This window comes from Stegodyphus dumicola, chromosome 6, assembly GCF_044657685.1.
Source record: "Stegodyphus dumicola isolate Sdum_Otavi_A_Nest chromosome 6, ASM4465768v1".
Taxonomy (NCBI): domain Eukaryota; kingdom Metazoa; phylum Arthropoda; class Arachnida; order Araneae; family Eresidae; genus Stegodyphus; species Stegodyphus dumicola.
Genome location: NC_140773.1, coordinates 86,623,917 through 86,651,860, shown reverse-complemented (window position 1 = coordinate 86,651,860; position 27,944 = coordinate 86,623,917). Strand labels below are relative to the sequence as shown.

General features: G+C 32.4%; 1 protein-coding gene across 1 annotated transcript in view; it reads right to left on the bottom strand.

The window, feature by feature from the left end:
• Positions 1-17,385: 17,385 nt before the first annotated feature.
• The window catches only part of LOC118193081 (U9-ctenitoxin-Pr1a-like), a 28,088-nt gene continuing 17,529 nt past the window's right edge, over positions 17,386-27,944 (bottom strand). Inside the window, exons 3-4 of the mRNA XM_035364124.2 lie at positions 22,757-22,872; positions 17,386-18,860 (exon numbers count right to left, since the gene is read on the bottom strand). Of these exons, the coding sequence (XP_035220015.1) occupies positions 18,816-18,860; positions 22,757-22,872 (161 nt within the window). The 3' untranslated portion in view covers positions 17,386-18,815. The remainder of the gene's footprint in view (positions 18,861-22,756; positions 22,873-27,944) is intronic.

Sequence of the window (27,944 nt, the reverse complement as noted above, 5' to 3'; positions counted from 1 at the left end):
TGATGGTGTGTTCAAGCAAAAAACTTATCACTTTCATTTGGAGTTGGAAAACGATTATTTCTTTATCCAGGTAAAGGACAAATATGTGTATTTACTGTGCTATGCAAGTGTATCAGTTGGGAAGAAAGGGAATGTCACTTCAAAACCATTCACGCAGGGAATTTGAAAATGATTTCCCACTGAATTTTGCTCTAGGAAAAAAAAGGGAAAATGTAAACTTAATGCTCAAAAACCAACTTTTTCAAAACCGTTAAACAAGAATAAAGCAGCTAATGAGGCCCATTCTGAGTTTCAAATATTGTTGCACATAATACGAAACCATACGAAGACCGTGAGATAATCAAAACTGCATTTTTAGAAGCTGAAAATGTATTTTTTGATAGTTTCAAAAATAATATCTGCTATTAAATCTGTACAGCTTTCTTCAACTACAGTAATAAAAAAGGATAAGGTTATGAGTTCTGACGTTAATGCAAGACATAACACTGACTTTGATAGCTGCAGTTATTTCTCCCTGCAACTTAAGAAATCGACTGATATAGCTGATACAGCTCAGTTGGCCATTTCTGGAAGAATGGTTTTTGTAATTTCGCAATAAGAGAGAAGCTGATAAATATCATACCGCTAACAAAACGCACTACAGGACAGGACATATTTTTAGCAGTTAAAGATCGTATAAATTCTGGAAATCTTCCCTATAAATAAGTTGGTGGGCTTAGCAACTCATGGAGCTCTTGCAATAGTAGGCAGAGAATTGGGATTCGTAATGTTACGAACAGTCCAGGCGCGGTGAGATAGCTTCCCCACAAAGCAGGTACTCTGGTGCCAGAAAATGGCAAAGGAAGGCAAGGTTGCCACATTTGGTGACAAAATTGGCAATATGTCATGGACGGATGGAGAACGAATTCTTACCGGTTTAGCTCAGAATGTTCTCGAACACAAGTAAAAAAACCCTGCTGGTACACGGCGAGTTAGTTAGTGAGAGTCCATTGAGTTGATAGGCAGTCCGTAAGTGCCGAGTTGGTCGCCGAGTGCACCGAAAGAGTCTCTTAGTGTAGCGCGGTTAGTGCATCGTCGAGAGAGTGTGTTGAGCTCCAGAAACGACTGAACCGAGGAGTCGGGAGCTGTACTCTAGTGTATTGCCGAGTGCATTCACGAGTTGTAGAGTGGAGAGTCTCGAGAGTACGTCGAGTTCCGAGAACGACCGAGCAGTGTCAGGAGTTGTACTCCGGTGCTTTGCCGTGAAGCTGTCTTCACCGTTATAGTCTGATTCGTGTTGGTGATAGTGTCGCTGATTGTTACAGCGTGTCTATAATAGTTCTTCGACGACTGTAAAACGTGATTTTGGAGCTGCTTTGAAAAATACTGGCCAATAAAGAGTGTTTTCATACTTCACCGAGTGCTGTTCTCGTTATTCATTCCAAATCTGCATGAACCCGTACTTACGAACGTGAAAAGAAGAAAATAACGTAACTTGTGTCGTAAAGCCAACATCTTACCAAAATTTCTGTCTTACCATTGTGTAATACAACAGGAGTCGCTGCGTGGAAAGTTTTTAAGTATGAAAAATGTAATAAAAACTGAAAACAGGTCATAAAAATAGCGAACACGTTGCACATGCAATTCAGAGACGTTTGTTCAGAGCTCTAACTGATGAACTAGATTACCAGTATGGTGACCTAGTGCTTCATACTGAAGTTCATTGTTTGAGTAGATGCCACCTTTTACGACATTTTCAAGAGTTTCTTTCTGCCTCAGTAGAATTTTTTAAAGAACCTGGTCAATCCTTCCGTGAATTAAAAGATACTGCTTGGCTGCAGGATTTTGCAGACATTACCAAAAAGTTAAATATCCTTAATTTGCAGCTTCAAGGTAAGTAAAAAGATATGGGCGGAACAATGTCATATGTTGCTTCATTCTGAAAAAAGGTCGAACTTTGAGGTAAAATATCCAAGGTTGCACACGTTGCCTATTTTCCTGTGTAACAAACACGTTGCCTGTTTTAAATAAATCCTTTGCAAGCAAGGGTCTTTAACGTTTCCTTGCAGCAGCAAGCAATACGTTGAAATTGTTTCAGATTTGAGAAGTGAATTCAACAAATGATTCCAATATTTCAAAAGGATTTCATTTGTTGCGCAGTTTGTCAAATCTCCTTTAATAGAAATTAATGCTAAAGATTTCTCTACTTGTCTCATGGAGCATTTTGATTTTCAAGAAAACAATCTTGCAGTGGAGCTGAAACAGATTGATTCTCAAAATGATTTATCTGTAAAATCGTTTTCTTCAAGCTCCGAAAATATTCGGCCTTTTGTTCCTAAAGAAAAAAACCCAATTTTGGTCTACTTTTATCTCAAATTGAATGCAATATTCAGCTCTGTATATCTGTGTGATATTTCGTTTTCAAGTATGAAATCCATTAAAAATAAATACAGAAACAAACTCACTGATGAACAGTTAAACAACTGTATTCGAATGGCAGCCACTACCTACTTTCCCAGCATTAAAAACGTGTTGATAACAACAAAAAAAAAAAAAAAAAAGAGTTCCATTCTTTTCATTAAAGTTAATACGTCTGATAAGAAATCTGTTATTCAATTTGTTATCTGTTACTAACTACACATCAATTTCTTTCTTGTGTACATTTTCAAATTCAGTTTCTTTTTTTTATATATACACTGTAGTTAAAATTGATTTCATATTTACTAGAAATGTAAGTTTATAAGCAATAAATAAATGTAAGTTATTTTTAAAAAGTTGGTAGCTCACAGTAGGATTATAAACGGTACGGTAGCTCGGAAGCTACATAAGTTTGGCGACCGCTGCATTGAACGAAGTATAGTCCACCATATTTTAGTTCGTCCCCGCTTGACGAGTCATTAGAGTTTTTGGAGCAGGAAAGTTGAAAATTATCCTTTTGCTATGATTCGAACTCCGGACCACCCGATGCTTGACGTATTTCCAATCAAACAACAAAGGTACATAGGTACATTACACTTTAGGAGTACACAACTTTAGTACAATTAACTCCATTTACTATATTACATCTTAAGCCAGGGTTTCTCAACCGGTGGTACGCGTATCACTGGTGGTACGCAAGAGAAATAATATAGGTGGTACGCAAAGAAGCAAAGTATTTTTAACTGTTAAATTCAAAAATTAAAACCCCAACATCTTGATTGAGTTGTTTTGATACTTTGGTGTTTTTCCTGGCATTCAGCAAGATGATTCGTTTTTGCTCTTGCCGGTATTCTCAGAGAATCCCAACTAGGCCTTACTTACGATGAAGTCCGAAGATGAGGGTTCTCCATACGAGGTATAATTGAAGAGATGATGCAAGAAGTCTCGATCGTTTGCCCTTTGCCTCGATCGTTTGAAAGCAACGCATGAGACTTGTCACGTGGGATGTGGTGGCGAGTACGAAACTCCTAACTTCCAAACTATTATACAAAGTAAAACATACAGGATACAAACAGTAAAAGAAGAATCAAATAAAAGTTCACTATTTACATTATATACTACAATAAACAGTCAGCTCTTAAAGAGCGGAAAGTAAGATATCTGAGTTTTTTCCTCTAACACTATTACACTCTGAAATTTATGCGATCTGAGCTTTGTTTAAGAGTGGTGGTGTCAGTAGTAATTTGTAATGGTGGTACTAAAGGTTTTTAATTTTTGTTTAGATGGTACGCGTTAGTCAAAGGTTTGAAAACCGCTGCCTTAAGCATTAAGTTCAGTGAATTATGTTTAGTGTTACTTCTTTTCTATTTTAAGTATCTGTATGACTTTTTATTTGCGCAGACGTTTTATTAAACCGATTACCGCAATTTGCGATTATTTTGTCTTATTATCAAATAATTATTTTGAATTCTTTATTTTTTTTGTCGGGTGTGGGGGTAGAAATGTTTTCTCGTAGAGTTCTTGGAGATCTAGTTATTGGAATGACAACTCACTAATAGCTTATTCTTATTACATCAATAATTTATAAGGAAAAACGCTGTTTCAAGAACAACAACAAAAAAAAAAAAAAACTTTATTTACAAACAGACGTAGAATCAGAAGAGTTTGCGTTTCACGTAACATTTATTATAAAAATTAATCAGTGTTGTGAATGCTCGATGGCTATAAACACGCATTTGCAGCGAGAAATACGGTATCTTATCAATAGACAACACTAGATACGCCATTGGTAGAAAGAACGAATTTATGTATTAAGCCCGCAAGACTTTTGATAAATACTGAAAAACTGTGATTGGCAAAAGTCGAAAACTGAGACTGTCGTAATATTATACGTATCTAGTCTGAAAATAATTTTTGCAGGAAAGTTTGGCAGTTATCTGCTGTTTGCTTCGTATTTCGCCGACATTTTATTCTTTAGGAGGATATGAATATGTTCTTTAATATGTTCTTTAGGTTGCACATGCGTTGATGTCTAGGCATAAAACATTTCGAATTGTTTTTAATTATACAGTTTTTATTCTTGCAATTAGCAGTACAGGTCTTTACTGGTGTTTACCATCTTCTCCAAGCAAATTAATTCATTCTGTTTCTCGAGCAGAGATTATTTTAAAATCTGGCGAATCGTTCAAATCTAGAGCAGAGGTTATTTTCAAACAAAATTATCTTGAAAATTCAATTTTAATTTTTAATTTTCGGCTGCGTCAAATATTGAACTGTTAGATATTGACAATACGCGTTTTACTGTTAGTATAATACTTTTACAAATTAATGTGTTAAGAATATATTTATCCTTTATTTCATGTAGAACGAAGATGAAAATATGAAACTTTAGCGCAATTTACTTATAAACATTTGAATTTTTGATGAATACCACACCCTCTTCAATGGGATACAGCTTTCATAAAGTTGGCGATAAATCTGAGCTCCCGCTCACTTAATAATTAACGCCGCAGTGCACGCTAGAGAAACGCCAATAGATGGCGCTATTCATTTCAAATAACATCTCGCTTGACATTTATTTTTTTATTTCAGCCTTTCAACAGCATTTTTACAATTCTTCGACGAAGCAATGAGATATATCTAATAACTTAATTTGAATAGAGCCATCTGTTTTCCAGACGTTAACGTCAAAAATCTAAATGTTATGCTTTTACCTGAATCTTTTAACATGTTTCATTTTGTTTTTCGCATTTCTTTTATCGTCTGCTTTTGCATAAATAAGGGCAAATCGATTCATCGATTTTCGTTCTCGAAAATCCGTTTTCTTCCCTGTGTCCCACCATAATGACAATCAATCTTTACATTTTATGTTTTCTGTGTTGTAAAGTGCTTTTATGTGTGTTCGTGAATTTCTTTGAAGAAGAAAAGTAAATTGGAAACAAAATAGACAATAATAATTTTTTCCCACAGAACAGTTTCAAATGGGTTATTTGATGGCTTTCGAAAATAATCAATCTGTGTGGCATGAAAGGCGTATTCTAGTAGAATGAAACAGATAAACAAAACCACATCTGAGTATTTGTCCTGCAATTCTCAATGGAAAATGATTATGCGTGTTTAATATTACGTAGGTTAATACTACTGTAAGGAAAATTTTTTCTAAAGAAACATGATTTCCTTTTCAGATATTTTAAATAGTGCAAGCCTCTCAGAAATAAGTCTTGAGATTTAAAATTCATGAAATATTGCGATATTTAAGTACTTTAAAAATAAAATGAACAAAAATGTGAAGTAAGGGATTTTTTGCTTCTTTTTCTTCTCTATTTTATAACCCTTGTTTTGAAACGCCAACGAAATAGGAGCCGTTAGAATTAGATCGTTATTAAGAGTTTGAAAAATATAGTGTCAGCATTTCTTTCGAACTCAAATTTAAGAAGAAATTTTTTTAAATATCTATATGTTAAATACTAAGAAACTTTTTTATAACAATTAAGACATTTCCAAAAAATTGCGAAAGAAGCAGATTTAAGATGCTAAAATTTTCAAGATTTATTAATTTCTAAAATATTTAACATACACATACGTCAAAAATGCTATTTCGCAAGAAAGATTATTGAAAAGTTTACTCCAACATCTTAAATGTAACAGGGAGAGAAATGCCGACAAGCTTAGTTGCAAAGTTAAATGATTTTGCATGTTTGCTTGGATATTTGAATATGAGAAAGCGCACGAGAACTACCTTCTGTTGTTGTTGTTGGGAATCTCACTTACTGACAAAGATCAACACAAGCCCACGACATTCATCGTGACAAGGAGTCAAATGCACCTGTCGTTGGCTAGAGCCTCGAATACTACATAGTGATAGCATGACTTTGTTCAGTCCCTTCCCCAGTTTTGAGAGAGTGCACACCGGAGGAACGAGCCTAAGGATCTCCCACCCTTTTTCTTTATCACCAATCTCTCGAAATCACATTCGGCTGGCCGCATACTTAGAGTGGCCCCATGCCGCGCGGGCACCACCTATTTACAAACATCCATGCCTTCTCCAGGATTTCAACCTGCGCCCTTTGGTACGGCAGTCAGCGTTGCTAACCATTATCCCGTTTGGACGGCCGAGAACTATTTGTGTAATGGAAGGGATGCCTTCGCGGAGAACTTCCTAAAGGAAACTTTCAAGTTATGCAAGAAAAAAGAACCAAATACCAGCCCTGTAGTCAAGCTGTTCATCTAGGATTCGAACCTAGGACAAATTTCTAGTATTCAGTAGCTCTTAACAACTCAGCTGCTGATGGGGTGCTCTTGTGTCAAAAAGTCGTAATGTAAAAGTTGCAATTTCAAGTTTCTGTCTTCAGCAGACAAATTTTAGATGAACAGAAATTAAAATAGGAGGATTGCAGTAGCTTTTGCTTTTGATAAGATCCTAGAACTTGTTTTGTTATTGAAGAAAAAAATTATGTTTACAACAAAAGAAATGAAAGTTCTGGAACCAAATTTACCTCAGAATGAAATACAGATGAATGATCTCTAACACTCCCAGAAATGCAGCGTAATGTCATCTAATAGTATGATATACAGACTTGCAAATAATATTTAAAATCATATCTCAGGAAAGTTTGCTAAGGGAAAAGAGGAGTTCGCTTAGTTAACGAATCAGACTTTCACTAAATTGAAACTATTCTCGTATAAAAACATAACATTTTGATGAATTAAAGTATTGCTATTCATAATATTAAGAAACAAGTATGAAAATATTTCACAGAAAAAATAACTGTTTTATAAGATAAGAGGCTTATGCTAAATAATTTATCAAGAAACAAAGATCGAATTTTGCAATCGAATTGGACAAAAAATTGTTAATGTTACGCTTCAAAAGTTGCAGATTTAACTTGCATAGTGTTAGAAGAAAAATTCTATAAAATTATATTTTTCTAGAAGACAAAGAACATTAAACCATAGCAACGTTTCCAGTTGTAGTATTTTATCCGAGATAACTAAAGAAATTCCTAATCAAAAGCATTGTTTGAAACTATTTGCTAATTAATGCAGGTACCACTACTTCATTGATTGTTCCTTGACCATGATTGCTTTCTCAATATATTTACGCAAAGTTAGGATACCTTTGAGTAAGTTACAGAGTTTTGCTCTTTCAGCTACATGAAATATGTTGGTAAAACAACAGGTGTATGTCTAGCATATGGTTTAAACGTTTTTCAGAAAAACATATGGCTAAGATTTGCTTAAATTTTCTTTGCAAAATAAATATGGTTGAAGTATAAAAATTAATAACAAAGATATATATTTAAGCGTGCAGAATAAAATATATTGTATACAACTTTCGAATTAAGTAAATTCTTTGACTCACAGGAAAGTAGCACAGTCAGAAAACAATAAAAAAGCGTCTTTCATGTTTCTCCTTCATAGTTAGCATCTTAACTCGTAACAACCTCAAATAAAATCCCTTTACTGAAAATGCCGTCAGTATTTCAAATAAAGAGGCCAATAACATTATCCTTTTCACCTGAGTAAAGCATTGCCTTGTCGAAAGTCATTGACGCTACAAAGTTATTACAAGTGTCATTCGTCTTCACGTATCAGATGAATAGAGTGTTTATTTTCAATTGAAGCACTGAAACCAAACTACCGGTAATAAATTATTTCAACCCGTTGAGAGAAGGTATCAATCTTAGCAACATTTGAGAACTCTAGTAGCAAAAACGGCGTCTAGCTCTCTCCGTAGGCAGTAGTATAAAGCAATAGCTGTGGCGTCTGAAATCTAATGTTTAACTAGACCCTACGTTGAATTATAAACATTAAAAATTGTGCGAGCATATTACTTTATTTATTCACATGAAGAATAATAAAGCAATTCAAGTAATTATATAAAAGTTACATTTTAGGGCAATACATTTTTTGAAAGCTGTTTTTTGGATGTAACTTACTAATTAGTATTTATTTAAAATGCTAATCATTATAGGTTTTATGAAATTACATCAAAAACTCGATTATTTGAAATTTCAATTAAGTCGAATTGCATGCCTCTTTTACAGATGAATTGCATTAAAAATGATTTTTTTTTGTTTTTAATTTGTCCAATTTCATTGTTCAGAGTTTTGAACTTTTTTCTAATGAAGCAATTATTTAGAGAGAAATCAGAAACAATCTCGAAACCACAACATTCACCCGGAGTTGCTTGCTTAAATGGAAAACAAATTTTGCATTTCTGTGATTTCATAAACCATTTAGTCATTCTTCGAGCAACAGCACTATTTATTTTGAAAATACTGAAACCTTTCTTACACAATAAGTTGTAATTTTTATTTCGTATTTACAGTACTGTAAACGTTCTGGCGGGTTCAGAACTTAACTAAAAGTTCTTTCGTCGGAAATTCTTGAAATGGTTGTAGGTTATTATGTGAAAGCGGGTAGCCAGGCAATGCAAAGTGAATTCAGGTTAAATTCATTCTTAAAGGTTCAGCCTTTAACACACATTTTGACATTTGTCTACGGTTTTGTTCCCGAATATTCTGCTCTCCAGCTTCATATCCAGCCTCAGTGTTGTCAAGCCAAGTTGGTCTGTTAATAATGCATTTAGGAAGAGCAGAGTAAAAAAATCTAATACAGACTACTGATTCACGTGGCCTTCATGACAACAATGCCAAGTTTGGATAGTTACAATTGCATTCTCTATAGGACGCTGTTCACTGTTGATTGCAAAATGGACCAATTAAGAATTATCCCAAGCATCTAAGTATCTAGCATCGAAATCCGAAGTACCGAAGTACCTAACGTCGAAATTTTCCGAAGAATCTAGCATTGAAAATTGAGTTATATTTTTAACGGAATTTATGCTATATAATAGTGTTAAGAGCTGCTTTCGTTAGGCACACTCATCGTCAATGTCAAACTGTATTGCTAGCGCTTATATTACCTCGTTTCCAAATTCTTGTGACACATCTGTAGCATCATACTTTTTCCAGTTTTGTAAAATATCTGGAAAATAGAATAGGTTGAAAAGTTTTCCTATCCACTCTATGCTCCAGACCGTATTCTAACAATTACATCTTCTGGCCACTGAGAAAAATAAGCTGTTGTTAAAATCCAAGTGGATGAAGATTTGACAATAGAGTTCATTTTCTGTTAGATTAGGTTAGATGAGGTTAACTGATTATAGCAAAACATGGGAGGGCTGTTGCCTTGACGGAAGAATACCGTAATGGAGAACTTTGTAGAATGTATGTTATTCATGAGAAAAGCCATGTATATCCCATTCATTTAAACACATTCGTTTGGATTTTAGCCCATAGTGAATAGCTGTAAATGACTGGTGTTGAATGATTGGTTGAGATATTTAACCACTACTGAGCCATTTTCGCTTATGGATGAGCCTTTGCTCTACAAAAAGGGGTCGAAACTATCGCGCGAAATTAGACAGAAATTTATTGGTGAAAATGACGCTTTGTATTCATAATGATCGCCTTTTAGTTTTCTTAAAATATTTATTCATGATACATTTTTGAGATGCCCAGAACTCCATATCTTTATGAGAATCATATTATCATGAGATAATTATGAGAATCATTTTTTTCACTGCAAAAGTTAATATCCAAAAGTGCAGAATGAATTGGGATTGGATGTTTTAGAATTATTATTAAGATTTAATTTACGGAAATATCAAATACAGTATCCATCCTGACGTTGGAAAAAATTTTGCGTGGTATTTCGAACCACCTTTGAAGTTATTATATTTGCTATGTAACGTGAATTGTTTACTTGTATATCTATTCGAGAATGTTTTACCGTAATGATTAGGATATTGAAAAAAATTGGATAAGTCCTATATTTTTCTAATGTTGACACGAAGCAGAATAAAAATTATTAAAAACTTAGATTTTTAGATATTGTATGCGTCATTTGCATCCTTCGGGCACTGCAGCATTTCCTCTATCTTTCAGATAATTTTTTAAAGAAATAGTCCAGCGAAATGGATTACTACGAATTCTGGATTACTAAGGATACTTTATTCTTATTTTGTGTAATCTGTTGTTTGAGTCCGAAAAAAGTAAACACACTTGTGCGTCTTCACAGAAAAACGATAGCGCAAATTAGAGACCCAATGATCCTCAGCTTAAATGCCATCGAAAACGTTTTTCCATCCGCCATCCAAGAACTCCTAATGAATGTTATCAATCTGCTCATTTTTATGACAGAAAACTTAGGAGGAACAACGACAAAAATATAAGGAACTATTTGATGATTATGAGTCTAGTATTACCTAAAATCTGGAGCGTTAGGCCTTTTGGTTTTAGGCTGTAACTACCGCTTTAACTACAGATATCCGCTCTTTTGTCCACTTGTGGTGGCTTTGTCAGCATCCGAGTTTCGTTTCTATTTTGAACTTTTATATACCACGAATAAACCAATTCTATCACTTATGATATCAAATTAAACTTCTTTCAATGCAACATCTGGAGTTTTAAGGATGCTGTACTACTGGTGATGTAATTTTGACAATCTTGTAATTGTTCTTATTCTGATTTTTGGAAATTTAAATAGGCGTTTGTACGTGATGAAAACGTACTCTTGTTGAAGATGATATTTCAAAGGAGATTAAATGAGCTGAATCTAAAACTGCAAGGAAAGGGAAACCCAGCCTATGTTTTGGTAGAAGAATTGGTTTGTTTTGAAGAAAAATTAATTCTTTTTGCAGAAGATATTCAGAGCGGTAAATTACTTCATTTTCAATTTCTAAAGAAATATCGCGATAAAACCAGTGCAACTGCTGACACAAATTACTTCAGCACAGTTATAAAAAATCAAGATGAATTTGCTGACAGATTTGAGCAATTCAGAACCAACAAAATCACTCTAGCATTCATAGTAAATCCTCTCAACACAAATAGTAACGAAATCCACATTGAGCCATTTGGAATTGATACTGGATTTTTAGAAATGCAATTGATAGATTTAAAAGTAAAGCTTTGTGGAGTGGAAAATTCACAGAGATGAAAAGCAAGTTGGAAGAGTTGGAAGTCCAGAAATGTATATACGTAACGCAACAAAAGTGGACAGCTTTAAAAGAAATGCTGTGAGAGGCACTTATATTCGACACATGGAATAGTCTTCAGATTGCTACAGTGAGGTGAAGAAGTTGGCATTTGGAGTGCTGACTGTCTTCGGATCGACATATTCCTGTGAGCAAGCATTTATTTGCATCAATATAATTAAAAGTACAGTAAGAAGCCAACTTACAAATAAAAATTTAGAGTCGTGTTTGCAACTTATAACAAAAAGTTATGAGCCAAATTTATCCAAACTTTCTAAAACCATGCAAAGCGAACGCTCCCATTGAATTTCTTTGCTCAAATGTATGTTTTTTTTTTTAATTTTAAGTACAAGTTACATTGTTTAGTAAAGTTTAAATTTTCTACTTGAATAACCATGCAAAGCCATCGCTCCCATTGAATTTGTTTGCTCAATTGTTTGTTATTGAAGTACAAGTTAGTGTTTTAAGTAAATGTTTAATTGTTTTAATTTTTTACTTAAATAATAATTATCTAATAATGCCCTATATATATTATCTAATTTGTTGTGAAAAACACTATTTATATATGAAAAGTAGATATTTTTTTATGAATAAATAGATATTTTTTATAAATAAATGGATATTTTTTCTTATGAATAAATAGATTAGTTTTTTTTATCAAGAAACTTTATTTATGCGAGTACTATTTATTGTTGGTAATAAACAATTTTGTGGCTCTTTCAAAACTTTGAAATTTTGTAAACTGTAATTTCTGACTCTTCCAACTCAGAAGATTGCCGATCCCTGTGCTAGACATTCAAAGTATGTTATAATCGATTAAATAATAATATGCAACATGTATTACAGGCATTGAAACTGCTGCATGCTTACAGATATTTTACAAACAGATTTGTTATTCTTCAAAAATACCGAAATGTTATTAAGTATCATATTTTCTCCCTCTTTTCAGCTGGAAATATACTATTTACAATTTTAAGAATGCATAAGCGATGCTAAGCAATTTGCCACAATTGATGTTCAGTGTCTCTATTATAATATTTTTATTTCTTCCTTTCCATGAAAAATGCATCTCGTGATGAGTTGAATATTTACATTTAGGGAATAATTGCATAGATTTCAGAGTGTTTTTTGAGCTTGCAACTAAAAATAGCTTTCAAAGTAATTTCGAAACACTTCATCAAACAAATTCTTTTTCACTGGATTTTGATAAAAAGAGTTTTTAACGCGTACAAAGTCATCAGTACACTTATTCTAGGCATTCTAATTAACCAAATATAAAGAGCATTCCATAACCAGATCCCATAACATGGAATTCAGAGCGCAGCAGTAGAAAACAGTTAATATTAATGAGAGCAAGATAGACACCCCTGTTTCTTCTGAGGATCGATATGTGAAACAGTTGGTGATGATGTATAAGATATTGGAAGGACAGTTTAGTTTGGACAGACACTCAGCAGTGGCATACAGACACCAAAGAACATCGAATTTGATATCAATGAAAATTACAGCAGTGTATTTACATTTATTTTTAGTATATCTACTTCTGCAGCAGAAGGCAAATAAGCATATTCAAATGCTGTAGTACTATTACTAAACAAACCGTTGATTCAGAGATCTTAAAACTAAGAATTGAATAAATGCAAACTGAATTCCAAGATTCAAGAACTAAATACGTCTTTATTGTCTGTAAACAATCTGTCAAACCTGTTTTACCTTAAGTCATGATTACAAAACCCCTTGCGTTTTATAAGTGGAAAATAAAGATCTTCATCAGTATTTACTAAAAAGTATTACACCTGTGCATGATATCTTACGACTGGCGATAATTTTATTATATTTTTTATGAAAAGGTTGTAACTATAAACAGTTATTAAGATCTTCCTATACAGTAGACTAGATTTCCAATAATCTTTTATTGGGCACTAACGTTCCAATATTCCGATTCTAGATATCCAGCACCCCAACAGATCGCAAATTTTTACATGCCTAGTAAAAGTAGGTTTATTAATGATTTATTTGTGTGCTTTTACTTTTTCTTCGTTTAACGCAATGTAAAACGATTGTATAAAATTTTTTTGGAGAAGCTATTATGATAATTTCGATTCATCTGTATAACATTTAGATTGGCTTATAATAAGGAAGAAATTGTTGACACTTTAAAGATATAGCAATAATGTCATTTCCGAAGGTAACACTGAAGTAGTTGGAATCTGTGGTCTTTACATAATAAAGCATTTAAAGTCCTAGATCTTGTTCTAACATACTTAGAACTACAGGAAGAATATGATATGGTTCAGTTGGTCCAACTTAATGGATTATGTGCTTGAACTGTTAAAAATGTATTTCCTCGCGAGGACAGAGAGAGTACTGTATTAGGCTTTTATTACTAAAATCGTAAATTTATTAAAAAAACATCAAAGAAGCTATTTAGTGATTTATGTCATAACTAGAAAGCCCGGCGGTCATACGAAATGACCGCTGTTCTAGATATTATAAATTGTAATTAAAATTTGTGCAAAGGTGTCTGCTAATTCAAAGTGAATTACCCAGGGCAGGTGGCGAGGACGCCCCTTTGCTTACTGCCCCACGGGATTTCCCCCTTCTACTTGCTTAATTGCTTAAAATAGAGTGCAATGAAGGAAACCACTGGTTGTACATTTCTTAAGAGCCCACCGCTAGCTCAATAAATAAAGGTGATTTAAATAATAAAATGTTAATTCACATGTCAAAGATCTCTTTGTACACAGCATTTCTTGTGTAGATCTTTCCATCATTTTTAAGCTTGCCTTGCAGAGGACCATCAATTGTTTTTAATTTTACTTCAGTTCTTTCACGAACTCTTGAACAGGCAACATAAATTTGACCGCGTAGAAAATGTGCCGTGTCGTGCTCAGGTAAAAAAATGCCAATACGCTTAAGCGGCTTGCCCTGAGACTTATTGATGGTCATAGCAGAGGCAAGTTTTACAGGAAATTGTCTACGTGTCATTTGAAACTGCAACCCTGTGCCGTGGCAACTTCACCCCATTGGCTAGTACAGTTACGAAAACAAACAATAAATAATCGGCGACACACAGACATTTAAGCCGCATATATATATGGGGTGCAGTAACATCATCTCCTCCGAAACGGGTGGCTCCCGGGCTTAGCGAAGCACACAGTTGGATTCCGCAGGTCCGTGGCACGACATTTGGACCATTCTCCTCTTCGTGGGACTTTAATTAGCCGAGATATTAATTATAAACTAATTTTGCCCTACGTTTTCTCTACATTTTCTACTTTCTTTTTTGGGTTTTCGATATTAGGTGGATTTGGCTACGTGCCAAATTCTTTTTTGTCGAATATCTACGGAACGGCGCCGAGTTGAAATTCGAGACACGTATACTCGGATTCCAAAAATTTCTCCGAATCCATCGATACCGTTCTCATCTTCGTATGACATTAATCAACCGAGATATTAATTAAAAACTGCGCAAACGTTAATTTCTGCGCTCATTTTTCTGAGTGGCAACAATAAACTCTCGGCGACAAACACTTAAGCCGCTTATATATATATAAATAATGCTCATTTTATTAGTTTATGTTAAGAGAAATAACGTGTTTGTTTAATTTTAACTAATGAAAAGTAGTCGATGAATTCCTTTTTACACGAATAAAAAATAATTTTCTTACGTAATTTTTATAAAAGTAAAATTGAAAACAAGATTACGTATTTTTACTTTAGGATCTAGATAGAAAACAAAATTAGGTTCATTGTAATAATTAATTCATTTAATTTAACTGAAACAATATCTCTCGTAATATGTTGGGTGTTTAGGTTCTGGGAGTGCGCGAAAGTGTATTTTGAATTCTTTGAATTATTTAGTATTTTTAATAGATTTCTAACACCTGCAATTTCATAAATCTGCATTTAATATACAGAAAACAGTCAATGCAGTTGCTGACGTTTTCGATTACTCAGACGGGTTACGTTTCCGGTGAATTCGAGCATATGAAGCTCCATTTTAACTAAGATTTCTGAAAAAAAGCTTTGGCGCTGACAATAGATATATGAATGGAAAGGTGGAAAAGCTTTGGTGGCTGGTGTAGACATAGGACTGTAACGATAGAAAAGTTTTGAAGGCTGAGAGTAAACATACGCCTGAAACGGCAGAAAAGTTTTGGCGGCTGAGAGCAAACATACGACTGAGACGGTAGAAATGGTTTAGTGACTGAGAATAGGCATACGACCTCAAATGGTTAAACTAAAAAGAGCTAGGATCTGGAATCCGGTAATAATATCCTGTTCAGAGACTATTGTTCGCAATTATTTTCAAAAGTAAAATAACAAAATTATTTCTATCCAGAAAATTTAGATGAATTTATTCAAAAATTTTAGCTTTTAGGTTCTTGACAAGCAGTACATTTCTTTTCAGTACAATATTACTGGCCTTCTATCAATTTTTATATCTTACGGATTGTGGAATGCAGGAACATTTTAAGCTTATTTGTTCTCGTAGAATGTTCACTTGTTTCAGCGATAAAATAATTGTGTCAAGAATTTTTTTAATTTAATCAGAAAAGCGATAAAGTAAATAATGTACATTTGCAATTTCTTTGAAACTATTACACTGGATAAATTATTTTCGCTTGGAAATGACTGCAATCATTCAAATAATCCTATTCAAAATATGAAGGTTTTAGAATTGGCGAAATGAACATATTTTGAGATTATGAATCTTTGAATAATGAGGTGTTTATGTTGTCTTTTCTGAATAAATGTTTTGGAGCAAAAGTTAAATCAACACTTAAATTTAAGAAGAAATAAGTATTATTAAAGATATTTTAAAGATAGAATTTATTTTTCTTGTTATATTTGAAACAAAAATGTGTCCGTTTAGTATGACATAATGCGCAAATGAAAGAACTTAATTTTCGAAAGGCAAGATAACGAGACTTTTTTTCTCAGAATTATTCTTATTTTTAGACTTTCAAAGCATTATGAAGTCATCTTTTTCTCAGATTAACTTATTATTAATTATTTATAGTACTACATTATTTATTTATAGTTATTATTTATAGTACTACATTATTTATTTATAGTTATTATTTATAGTACTACATTATTTATTTATTATTATTAATTATTTATAGTACATGTAGAGAACATTACTTTCTCTACATGTATTAAACTAGAGTTAATATAACAATTATAAGCGTTCTCTAGTAGAATTATCTATAATAAAACTATAACTCTTTTAATAACATTATCATTATAAAGGCACATCTCTGATCCTCCTAGATGTCACAAGCCGGCCGTCTAAAGTCTAATATAGCATATACGATTATTGAATAAAGGCCCATGTGTTTCAAAATGATACGCCCAGCAATAAAATAGTCTCATAGAATCAATACATTTCCTGATGGGAAATTCAGTCTCAAAACAACTCGTTTCTCTAATTTTTACTCTAGAGCATAGAGCATATGAGGATGACCTATTTAAAAAGAGATATGCATCTTGGAGGACGTTCTACGGAAAACTAGCTATTACACATCAAAAATGACAATGAAACATCTCATGCAGCCAGCTCGATTGGCAAAAAATAAATACTCGTCTGGTTCATAAATTGAAAATGGATTTCAATCTGGCTTAGCTCCTACATATATATAATTCACCTAATATTATATGTATGTAATGATAGCACAACATATTTGAATAGTCAATGATAACTGACTTTTAGAATGATGAATTTCCAGATACTATTTTACAGAAATCCAGCTGAGGAAGAAATGTTCGATTAAGGTTAGTAACACGTAATTCAATCCTGTACGACTAATAATATAATATTTGCACAATTTTGGAAAGCACTGACTGTAAGAGCACTGAGATGTAGATGCCTAGAAATAATGATTGCGAAGATACTTGATGCTTGAGTTTTCATTCATTTTGAAGAATAAGCAGTCGAGCCGGATTAAATTCCATATTTATTTAAATTCTCATTTTGTGGCCACAATTCACATGGCACTCCAATCATGTCCATTTCCAGAAAAATGTTGATACTATTTCGATTGAAGCGAACATAGAAGATTGTTGCACCGTCTTAACATGATGAAAGCGTAAGCGAGAAGAGTGAAAGTGTCCCAGTACTTCAGAGGAAAAAGGGAGGAAGTGTCAAAACATTTTTGGTTTACAAATTACTTCGATTGGGCAAGAGATATCTGCATTAAGGGTTACGTAAGATCGCATGATTAATTTTAATGACGCAGTTTAAACTTACAAGAGATGAAGTTCCCCAATGAAATAAAAATAAAAGAGGTTTTAGTGAATTAAATTTAGAAATTGCCGCCCGTAATGTAATAATTGAAAACATACTTTACGGCTGGAGGAAAAAAGACGACGAGCTATGTTGTGCAGAACAGAGGCAAACGTGGCAATCGCAGAAGCGCGCTATTTTTAGTTTGAGACCGGCGAAGTTCATTTAATTCTGAGTGCATTGTTATTGTATTATTTATTATTTTTGTTTTAACAGAAATCCTCATTTGAAATTGTTGGTTAAGAACTTGAGTTTAACTTTTGCCAGTTATATAAGTTCACAAGTCATTTGAATTATTTAAGAATCATATGAAATGATTAATTTAGAAATGAAGTGATTTCGAAAAGTTTATTGTAAGCATTTTCTTAATGCTAAGATAGAAAGGGGCACTAACTAAATTTTAAAAAAAGTTTAGAGGCTATTTTAAATTCATGTTAAAATTTTGTATTAGATATAATAAGACTGTATACTTTCTATTCAATACGCATTCTCTTTTGCACTTCTCAGATTTGTTTTTTGTTATTTACTTTAGAATTAATTGTATGAAATGCACTAAAATTATTGTTTTTGACGCTGGATTGATTAAATACATATCTAGCGAATAATATTATTGTCTATTAAGGTGTGTAGCATCTTTCCACAACAGATTCTTTTTAATTATAACCTGAATTTTATTCTAGTCTCATCATTAGCGTTTATAAACTTTTATTCCCTCTAATAAAACTTCACTAATCATTTCGAGGATGAAATATTCAATGGAGGGAAAAAAGTTCCAAATTTTTATAAACAGTGTCAACCAATATTTTCTTTTACAAGAAAATATAAATCTTAACTTACAAGACTTAATGAATTTTTAATTATTTGTGATTTAATTATTTTCTTTCGCTAGGATAAAAGTACTCACTTCTTCATTCCCTAAACTACATTTCTATATAGTTTTCCGTATTTTATTAAAAGGGTAACAGTAACAAAAGTTCGTTGAGATAAAAATAATTTCAATTGATACGGATATTTGTATTATTTAATCGCTGCATCGTATTTAACACTTGTGTCATGAAAATGAGAAGCTCTTTTCAGGATTTTTCAGAAGGTTGCGGCATTGCAAGTCAAGTTTCTGTAAATGGTTTTCTGAAAGTAGAAAACGAAATATATCAATAAAATTCTCAGCAAATGCAAAACAAACTGTTCAACAGTTATTGGAATATTACTGTACAGATTAAATGCTATAATTGATTATTATGCTTCTTTGAAGGGATTTATATACATCAAATCAACAGTTTGCTTATTTAATAAACATTGTGTATTTTCTCTTTATTTAAAAGCGATTTGGAAAATACATTTTGAAACAATCCAAATTTAATTTAAAATGAAATTCGCAACCCCAATATATTGTGAAAGAATTCATGTCTTTTATTTCAACTTTTTTCAAATATGATTTACAGTTTCGCAATTTTTATATTTAATGTATTAATAGATACTATTATGGATAAAAAATACAAGATTGACAGATTTAGCTAAAAGCTTAAAGATGAGCCGACAGTTTTGACGACATAGCATGTCAGCTCAACATGCTGCAAGAAAAAATTTACATTAAGAAAACCCAGAACTTCACGGATAAATGAGCCTTTCAAATTAAAAAAAAACAGCTACTAGAAATATCTTCAACATGACCATATTTAAAACTACCTTTGCATTTGCTTCTAGCGCAGACATTTATGGATAACACTTTATGCTGATAGCTGGGCGTCGCAAACAGCTCTCTCAATTTGCACGGCAATCACTGAACTGTGGATGAATGGAAAATAATTTGATCTCATGATTCTTCATCAGTGTGTAATCGATATCTTATTTGATCTATTCTTCAAAATGCGACCGCTATGATCCATTGCTCAAGTGATATTTAGCGGTGTTATAATTTTAGAAAATATTATAAACATCATAAATATTTTATTCGTCATGAAAACTCTATATTCTCGAGTGCAAATATATATTTATTAAGAGTGTTACATAAATATTTAAATTAGGAACATTAAAACCGATAAATATATATCCTTTTTATGATACTTATTCATAATCATAAAAATCTCCTTTCCTTTTTTTCTTGCTTTTACTTAAAACATTTCTCATTTTGAATAACTTCTCAATTCTAATTTTTTTCCCTTTTCATACACCTCTGTCATAAATTTACTATTTATATCCCTAATTTGTTAAACGATGAAGAGTCTAAATTGCGAATAATATTTTCTTGATGCTTTCGACTTTGCTACACGTTTTTAAATAAATGTCTTTCTTAACGCAACAGCAATGCATTTCTGTGTAATATCTTATCTAATACTCAGAAAGTAACCTTCGTTGTAAAATGCAAATAAAGTTACTCCAATAAAAATTCTTTTCCCTTTAATAGTGCGAATTTAATATTCAGTTGCATCATTATACTACAATTTCATCCAGGATAAGTAATGGACATCAAATTTGATGGCAAGGGAAAAGTGTTAAATAGTTTGTCGAAGAGTAGTTTGCTGCCGGTATAACATCGTATAAAAAACAATACTTCTATGTTAAGGTAAAAGAAAAAAGTAGATCATTTTGCGTCTAAATGTGAAAAATAAAGAAATTATATACCGTTCTAAATTCAGATTTAAAGTAATTTAATCTTTCAGTCAACATAAAGCTCACGGGATTTCGCAAAAGTGTTACTTATTTTAATTAGTGTTTTTACTAAGAGGAAAAGTGTTTTGTGTTTATTTATTTTTTTCATTGTATTTGCTACATGAAAACCAGCTAAATATATTTCTTGTAGGGTAAAGAATTAAATACTGTATCACCAAAAAAGCAAGTCGGCACTTAAAAAATAAATTAGGCCTAATTTTTTAAGAATATCGAAATGATTCAAATGTCAAACTGTTAAGAGAGTTATGCTATCAATGTTTCACCAAATACTAAATCACGGAATTGCATTCGCGATCCTGCGCCTAGTTTCCTGCATTATGAAATTAAAATTTCGACGCATGTTGCATGCCTTGAACTAGGTGCTGAAGATTATGATTATTTTGACCACACACAAATAGCTGAATATGTATTCCCACTGATCAGTAGTAGCTCTTGAGAATTTTGTTCTAAGCAATCGAACGTCCTGGTTGTACCTATATTTTGTGCTTTTCATCGCACTTAATTAGCGTACGAGAATATTTCCTCAGAACGTTTTACTGTAGATATCTTTCCTAAGCTACATAAACCGCGAGTGTTTTTTCGTGCTAAATTTAACGTAACGTAACCATTCTTAGATCATTTCAACAAATCAGGTCGACAAAAATTCCATCAGACGAAAACTGGAAAGAAGGTTAGTAAAAAGCAATAGTTTAAAAATAACCAACCTGTTTCATTGCCTTTACAAATTGTTCAAATAATTATTCATAAAAACTTAAATATCTAAATATATCTATTGATGGAAATGTTACATTTTATTTTCATGCTCATACGATGCATATTTTAAAGCTGTTCATTGTATTTTAGAACAGTTTATTTTCTACAACAAATTTTGATCTTTCAATAACAATAGACAACCGAAAGCATTTGAAATCATCTGCATATGAAAATGCTTTACTTTCTTTCCTTACTGAATTTACAATACTGATGCATACATTTTATTCTTCAGTTAATCAAAATAAAATTAGTGTTGAATAAAAACTTTGTCCTTGAAGTTTTTACTTTGTGGACATAAAATACCGATAAATAATAAAAAGAAATCTTTTAGAATGCACGGTCTACAGCCAACAAAGTCTTACACTTAAATGAAAGCTGCAGTATCAATAAAAGTATTTAAAACAGCGTACTCAAGCAACGCCAAAGCGTATTTACTCATTCTTGTTACTTATGCTCACTTGTCTGACGTAGCCTGCGAAATTCCTAGTGGCAAAGAGCGCAAGATTGCGCCTGTCGTTGGCAACAGCCTTGAGCGCCTAAAAGGTGACAGTGCGATTTGGCTCAGTTCTGCCCCTAATTTTGATAGACAGCACCAGGGGGGACGGGTCCGAGGGTCTCCCGCCCCTCTTTCCTTCAACCAAACACACGAGAGGACTTTCGGCTCGCCGCATATTTAGAGTGCCGCCATGCTGCACCGAGACTAGATATTTACAAACATCCATGCCTTCTCCGAGATTCAAACCTAAGCCCTTTGGCACGGCAATCACCGACCGTTTGGGCGGCCTTTCTTGTTCTTGTTCAAAGCATCTGTATAGGGATGATTAACACAAACGTATTATGCTTTACCAAAATTTAAGCGTATTATACAAAATTTACCAAAATTTAAGCGTATTATACAAAATTTACCAAAATTTAAGCATATCATACATATAAAAATGAGAAAAAGCATTTTTGCTGAAGGAAAAGAACGCAGCGAACATACAAATAAAAAAGGTTTAAATGTTTTTTATCGGTGCTTCCCTTTTTAAAGAGGAGACGTGCAGTCGATCCTAGCTAAAATAGAGATCCATCTGAAAAACTCAGCATCTATGAAATTTAAGTTTTCTAGATGGGCAAGACTGGACTTCACGCTAATGCATTTGTTCTGTTCTCCTGCTCTAGGCTTTTTAAAAACTTCTGAATTTACGTTGTTTTACCGCATTTAACGTTTGAATCATTTTAGTATATTTAACTCTTTAATGTCCCATATTTTCACAACTGAGGCTTTCTTTCTCGATGGCCATATATATGTATCCTAAATTGGCGCTTTATGTTGACTTATAAAGTTATTAAATGCTGAAATTCTTGTATGAGACTATAAATTCAATATGTGTGTTGTTTTATTTTCGAATTTTTTATAGACAAAAATCCTTTTCTTTAAAGATGAACTGTACATTTATTTTACATTTTTAAAGATGCTCTTGAGTTAATATAAGCGTTATATCTTTATTATTGCTATTCAAGAAATAATGAAGTTGCAGTTCCCCGTGATGTATTCTCTAAAATTTTGAAAACGAAAAGTCTTTTAAGGTATTTAAAAATTTCACAAGAAGGAAAGTTACCCCATTTTCTTTTACAACTTCTCCAGGAACGCATTCTAGACCTTCTTGACAAGGACAACCAAATATGTTTTTCTTTCCATGTTCCGTTTCAGCTGGCGTCATTATACAGTGATCACCTTTATAATTTAAAATCATAGAAAGATTTATTTTATAGTAGAAATACATTCAATATAGCAGATGATAATTGCGATTGCAAAACTTTCAGTAATTAAACAGACAATATTATTTTAAAATTATAGTAAATATATAATACAGAGTGAGAATACATATACAAAAATTAAATTAAGTATGTAATTAATAAGTAAACATACAGTGAACCCTTTCTATGATCCCCTTCCACGTATTTAGACAATTTTATTATGTGGAGGATATCATTTTTGAGAGAAGACATATGAAAGAAGACGATTATCGATTTGCATATTATCGTTATCATAACCAAGGCACTCGGCTTCAATTAAAGAATAACACTAAAGTACTGGAATTTATTTATATGAATAAAAAAATGAATTAACTGTATGTGTAAATAGGGAGTAATGTAACTCTTGGAAGCAAAACTAAATGAAACAATGTACCTCATATTAAAATAACTGAAATGCTATTTGTGAAAAATGATAATTTTAAAATACCGATAGCCGCTGTGTAAAACGCGCAACATATGAGAAATATCACCGAACTCTGAAAGAAGTACTAAATTAGATTAAAATTTATCTTTGAAAGTGATAACGAAATTAAGTAAAATATTTTCTTTGTATTTGGAGATACTTCCACTTCATTCAAAGCGAAAATATTGTGATAATTTTAGTACGATCATTTTAATATGATCTTTATCATTTAATATAATCTTTATATTTATAGATGTTATGCTTTTATTTCTTGAACAAAATGCGGTGTCATGTACTTGTCATCCATGGATGTTTGTAAGTGTACGGTATCTGTGCGGCATGGAGGCACTAAAACCGCACAGTGAGCTAAAAGTTCTCTCAAATGGTTGTGGTAGGAAACTCGGATTGCTATAATACTAATTCAGTTTGCAAGAGTGATGTGCTTAATTGTTGGTTAGCTTTCATTTATAATACTTGAGGAGCACGTTACCATATAAGTTCTTTATCTTTAATATCTGATTTTTAAATAATTGATCTATTATTCATTTTTCACTGCGATTCATAAATGGTTCAGTTTATTTTTATAAATGGTCTAGTTATCACTTTTGTGCTACTGGGTTTTAGTTACAGACTGGACAAAGATTCGTCTGAAAAATTTATCCAGTGTTTAGATTCAAATTTGTAGTTATAATGTAGCTTTAAAGTTTACCAAGAAAGTGATATAAACTAATTTCAAAATTATTCGGAGAAAATTCGACTTGTCTTTTATTTTGACTCACGAAATATGATTTATAGAGAAAGGTTATCTTTAATAGTTTTTCCTGCATGGACGCAATTCAACTTATCGGATGTTTCTTAGTGTCGAAGTTAATCGAAATATTACGGTAATCTGTCGAGATCATTGCTGATAGATTACAGTAGTATTTCAACTAAACTCCAGTTAATTAAAGTTAAAAACGTTCAGAAATTATAACTTAGTAATGTTTTTAGATGTTCCAAAATAAATGGAAAAATATTATTCCCGAAATATTTAACATTTTTGATGTGCCATCTTATCAGCAGGGGACAAAAGTCTTATAGCCCAGCCAAAAACGTCACCTGTTACTTTTTATTGAGGTTGCACGTATTATTTATCCATAAAAAACTCTTTAAAAGTTCAATCCCATCTAAATCGTATCGGGATCTCTCTTTCCATCGATACCATGCTGCCCAGGGAGCGAAGATATTTATAACGTTTGTCACGAAGTGAAAACAAAATTAAAATAAAAAAAAAAAGGCTTTCGAGACAATTTCCGTTGAATTGTCAGAGGAAATAAGAGAACCGCGTTAAAGGGAATTTATTGCCAATAAAGGTATTTATCATGACTCTAAATCAGCAGCAACAGAGCTCTTCGAAACTGCCTTCGAGAGACGACAATAACTATTTTAATGTGTTCATGCAACACTACAATGTCCTCCAATTCCTGAGCTTAAAATAGTGAGCGATTAAACTTAGCTTGACTTATAGCTTCTCAAATATTTCATTTGATTAAGTATAGAGAACTACTCAAATTATTATTTACTAAAAATAAAAAGCAACAGCTATCATATAGATTTGAATGAGAATAGGTAACTGGAAACAAAAAACAAAAACATCTTGTAAAAAAAAGCTGTTAAATGTAAAAACACTAAAGACATGTGTTATAAAACAAAACGTATTTGCATATCTCTTAATGGATTAGTAATATTATAAGTGTCACAAATTAAAATTTTCCGGAATTCAGATCCAAAACATTTTTCGAATTATGATATTTCCTATTCATTCATATAAGAATAATAATAAGGACGCAAAGAAAACACTTTTTAATGAAAGCATATTTTGTAATCGGCATCCAGTGAAAAGAACCTTTAATAACACAGATTTTTAAAATACTTACATATACTTTTAAGAAAATGTCAATGAAATTCAGTAACTAAAATTCTTGAAACCTTAAATACATTTTCTTAAAACAATTTGGTAGAAAGTGTTTTTTTATTAACAGTTGAAATATTTAACATTTTTTCTAGAATCTTTTTTCTAAACAGTCATGTAAGGGGGCAGAGATGAAAATTTCAAACATTAACGTAAATAATTATCAAATCTGGAATGTTAACGTAATAGTAAATCAAAGCGTTAACGTAAATAATTCTCCAGGAAATTAAGAAGCATCAGTAACTTATTTATCTTAAGGTGTTGCCTCATATTTTTCAGTGGATTACATTGGATATCTTTCTAAATTTATGAATTAAAAATTTTTGGAAAATTCTAATAAAAATGAAGAAAAGCGAAAACATTAGTTGTCGAATCTTTAATCAGTTTCAGAATTGTCTGAATTTTAATATACCATCCCTAACTAATACATTCCTAAGAGGGAGATAGTTTTGAAGAAAACCGTTTCCAATATGTATAGTTTAGAGTCATTTAGAGTCATTCATTAAGACATTTTAACAAAAAAAAATTATCCTTTCTGACGAAACATACAATATATATAGTTAAAAAAAATTAGCTTCTTAGGAGATTTTAAACAGAAGTATGATCGTATCGACGATTTTTCCGCTGACTACTTTAGGATCCTCTTGTATAATGTGCTTCCACACATAAAATCCAAAATTAAAAGCTGCTTAAAGATCAAATTCTTTTTATCATAACTAATGTCTTTAATAAAAGTAATCATTCTGAATACGTCCTTTCCGCAGATTACCTCCCTACATTTTGATTTCCAGACATACGACTCGTAATTTGCTAGACATTTTCTTATTCTGCATTCCGTAGTCTTCCTCATACTTTATTTGTTATAAATTCGAATATACGATAGGCAGTTTTATTTTTACGGAGTTGTACTCTCTGATGTCCTTATACATAAAGAAAAAAAAGTTTTGTCTTAAAAGAAAGAAGTTAAAATGTTAGTTTGATTGATATTCTTTGACTGATAATCTTCTCTGTAATTTTTTTAACCTGCGCTATATCAGATTTCAAAATTAAACATGAATTCTTTGCTAAATCTTGCTTTAGGTTGCAGAAAGCACCGTTTTCACTTCTTTTCGAACATTGAATAAAAGAATTAATTTTTACTGTAAGGTATTTTCTACCTCCTTCCCATACACCTTCGTGTGTAACTGGAAGCAAAGTCGACGCGTATTCGAGAAGTCCAGGATTCGAGTGCCGATGAGGGCACTGCACATTTTTCACGTTTACAGCATCAAAAAACCTAATGACTCTACAGTGGGGCCCATACTAAAAGGTTATGAACCGTCACCATCAGAATTTGACGATTGGGTCCTCGCATCCCCAGTAGCCACCTAAAAGAGAGAATATATAAGGTATTTTCTCCCTCCTTTCGGCATGCCTTCGTGGTGTAACTGGAAGCACACTCGACACCTATTTCAAAGGTCTAGGTTTCGAGTTCCGCCGACGACATTGCACATTTTTCATGTCTTTTGCAGTAAAAAATCTGATGTGGACACCACATGTGATGTGACTTCTTTGTACGGCCTATTAAAATTATACATTTTTTGCTGCATTTTATTTAAACTTATTTCCTTGAATTTCATTAGAGATATATTTCTCATTCAATTAATTCATTTCTCATTTCGTGACAACGCGAAGACACATAAAAACTCAAAATTTCTTCATTAAAAATTGTAAAATACAGGAAAGCATAATGCACCAAATTACAATTAAAATTTTCGCGTAAAACCAAGCAATTTGGTCGTCGGGCAAGAAGATAGATTTTTCGGTGCTCAACTTTGAAAGTTTACTTTTGGTCCGACTCGCAAGAAAGCACTAAAGTTGGTGCACAAATTGACTTAATTCACTATTCTACGCACTAAGCATTTCAAATGTGAGCAAATGGCAGCTTCGTCAGACTTAGTACCACTTAAACAACTTTAATTAAACTTTTTTGATAATTATACAACTAGTGCATTCATATTAACTAAAGGCATAAAAAGTATATCCGGAATATAAGAATAACATAATTCAATCACTTTTAAAGTAAAAAAATGCACAATTTACCAATATATCAAAATTAAAACACCGAGCTCACAACAGCGTAGGTATACACATACAAACACACACACACACACATATATATGTTAAATATATGTATATACATATGTATGTTAAATATATGTATATACATATATTTAACATACATTTGATGAGGCCGATGGCCATCAAAAATGGAGGTGGACACATAAATGTTATAGCAGTCTCACACACAAAATTTCAACGTTTTGAGGCTTCTGGTTTTTGAGTTATGCGAGATACATACATACGTATGTATATATGACGTACAGGAGTCACAAAAAGTGTCTTCTGAATCCATTTTAAATCGATATTACAATCCATTTTGGGAAAAGAATCCGTTATTCTGTCTGTACGTACAGATGCCACGCAAAAACATCGTTAACTTGGATTTGAGAGGGACCACTCTAATGAAATATAATACCCAAACCTTTTCGCGATTACAGGGGTTCCTTTACTTCGCAGAAGGAAGTAAAACACCTGATGACTGTACAGTACAGTTATTCAAATGATGCTTCCCACATGTATAGATATCTCATAT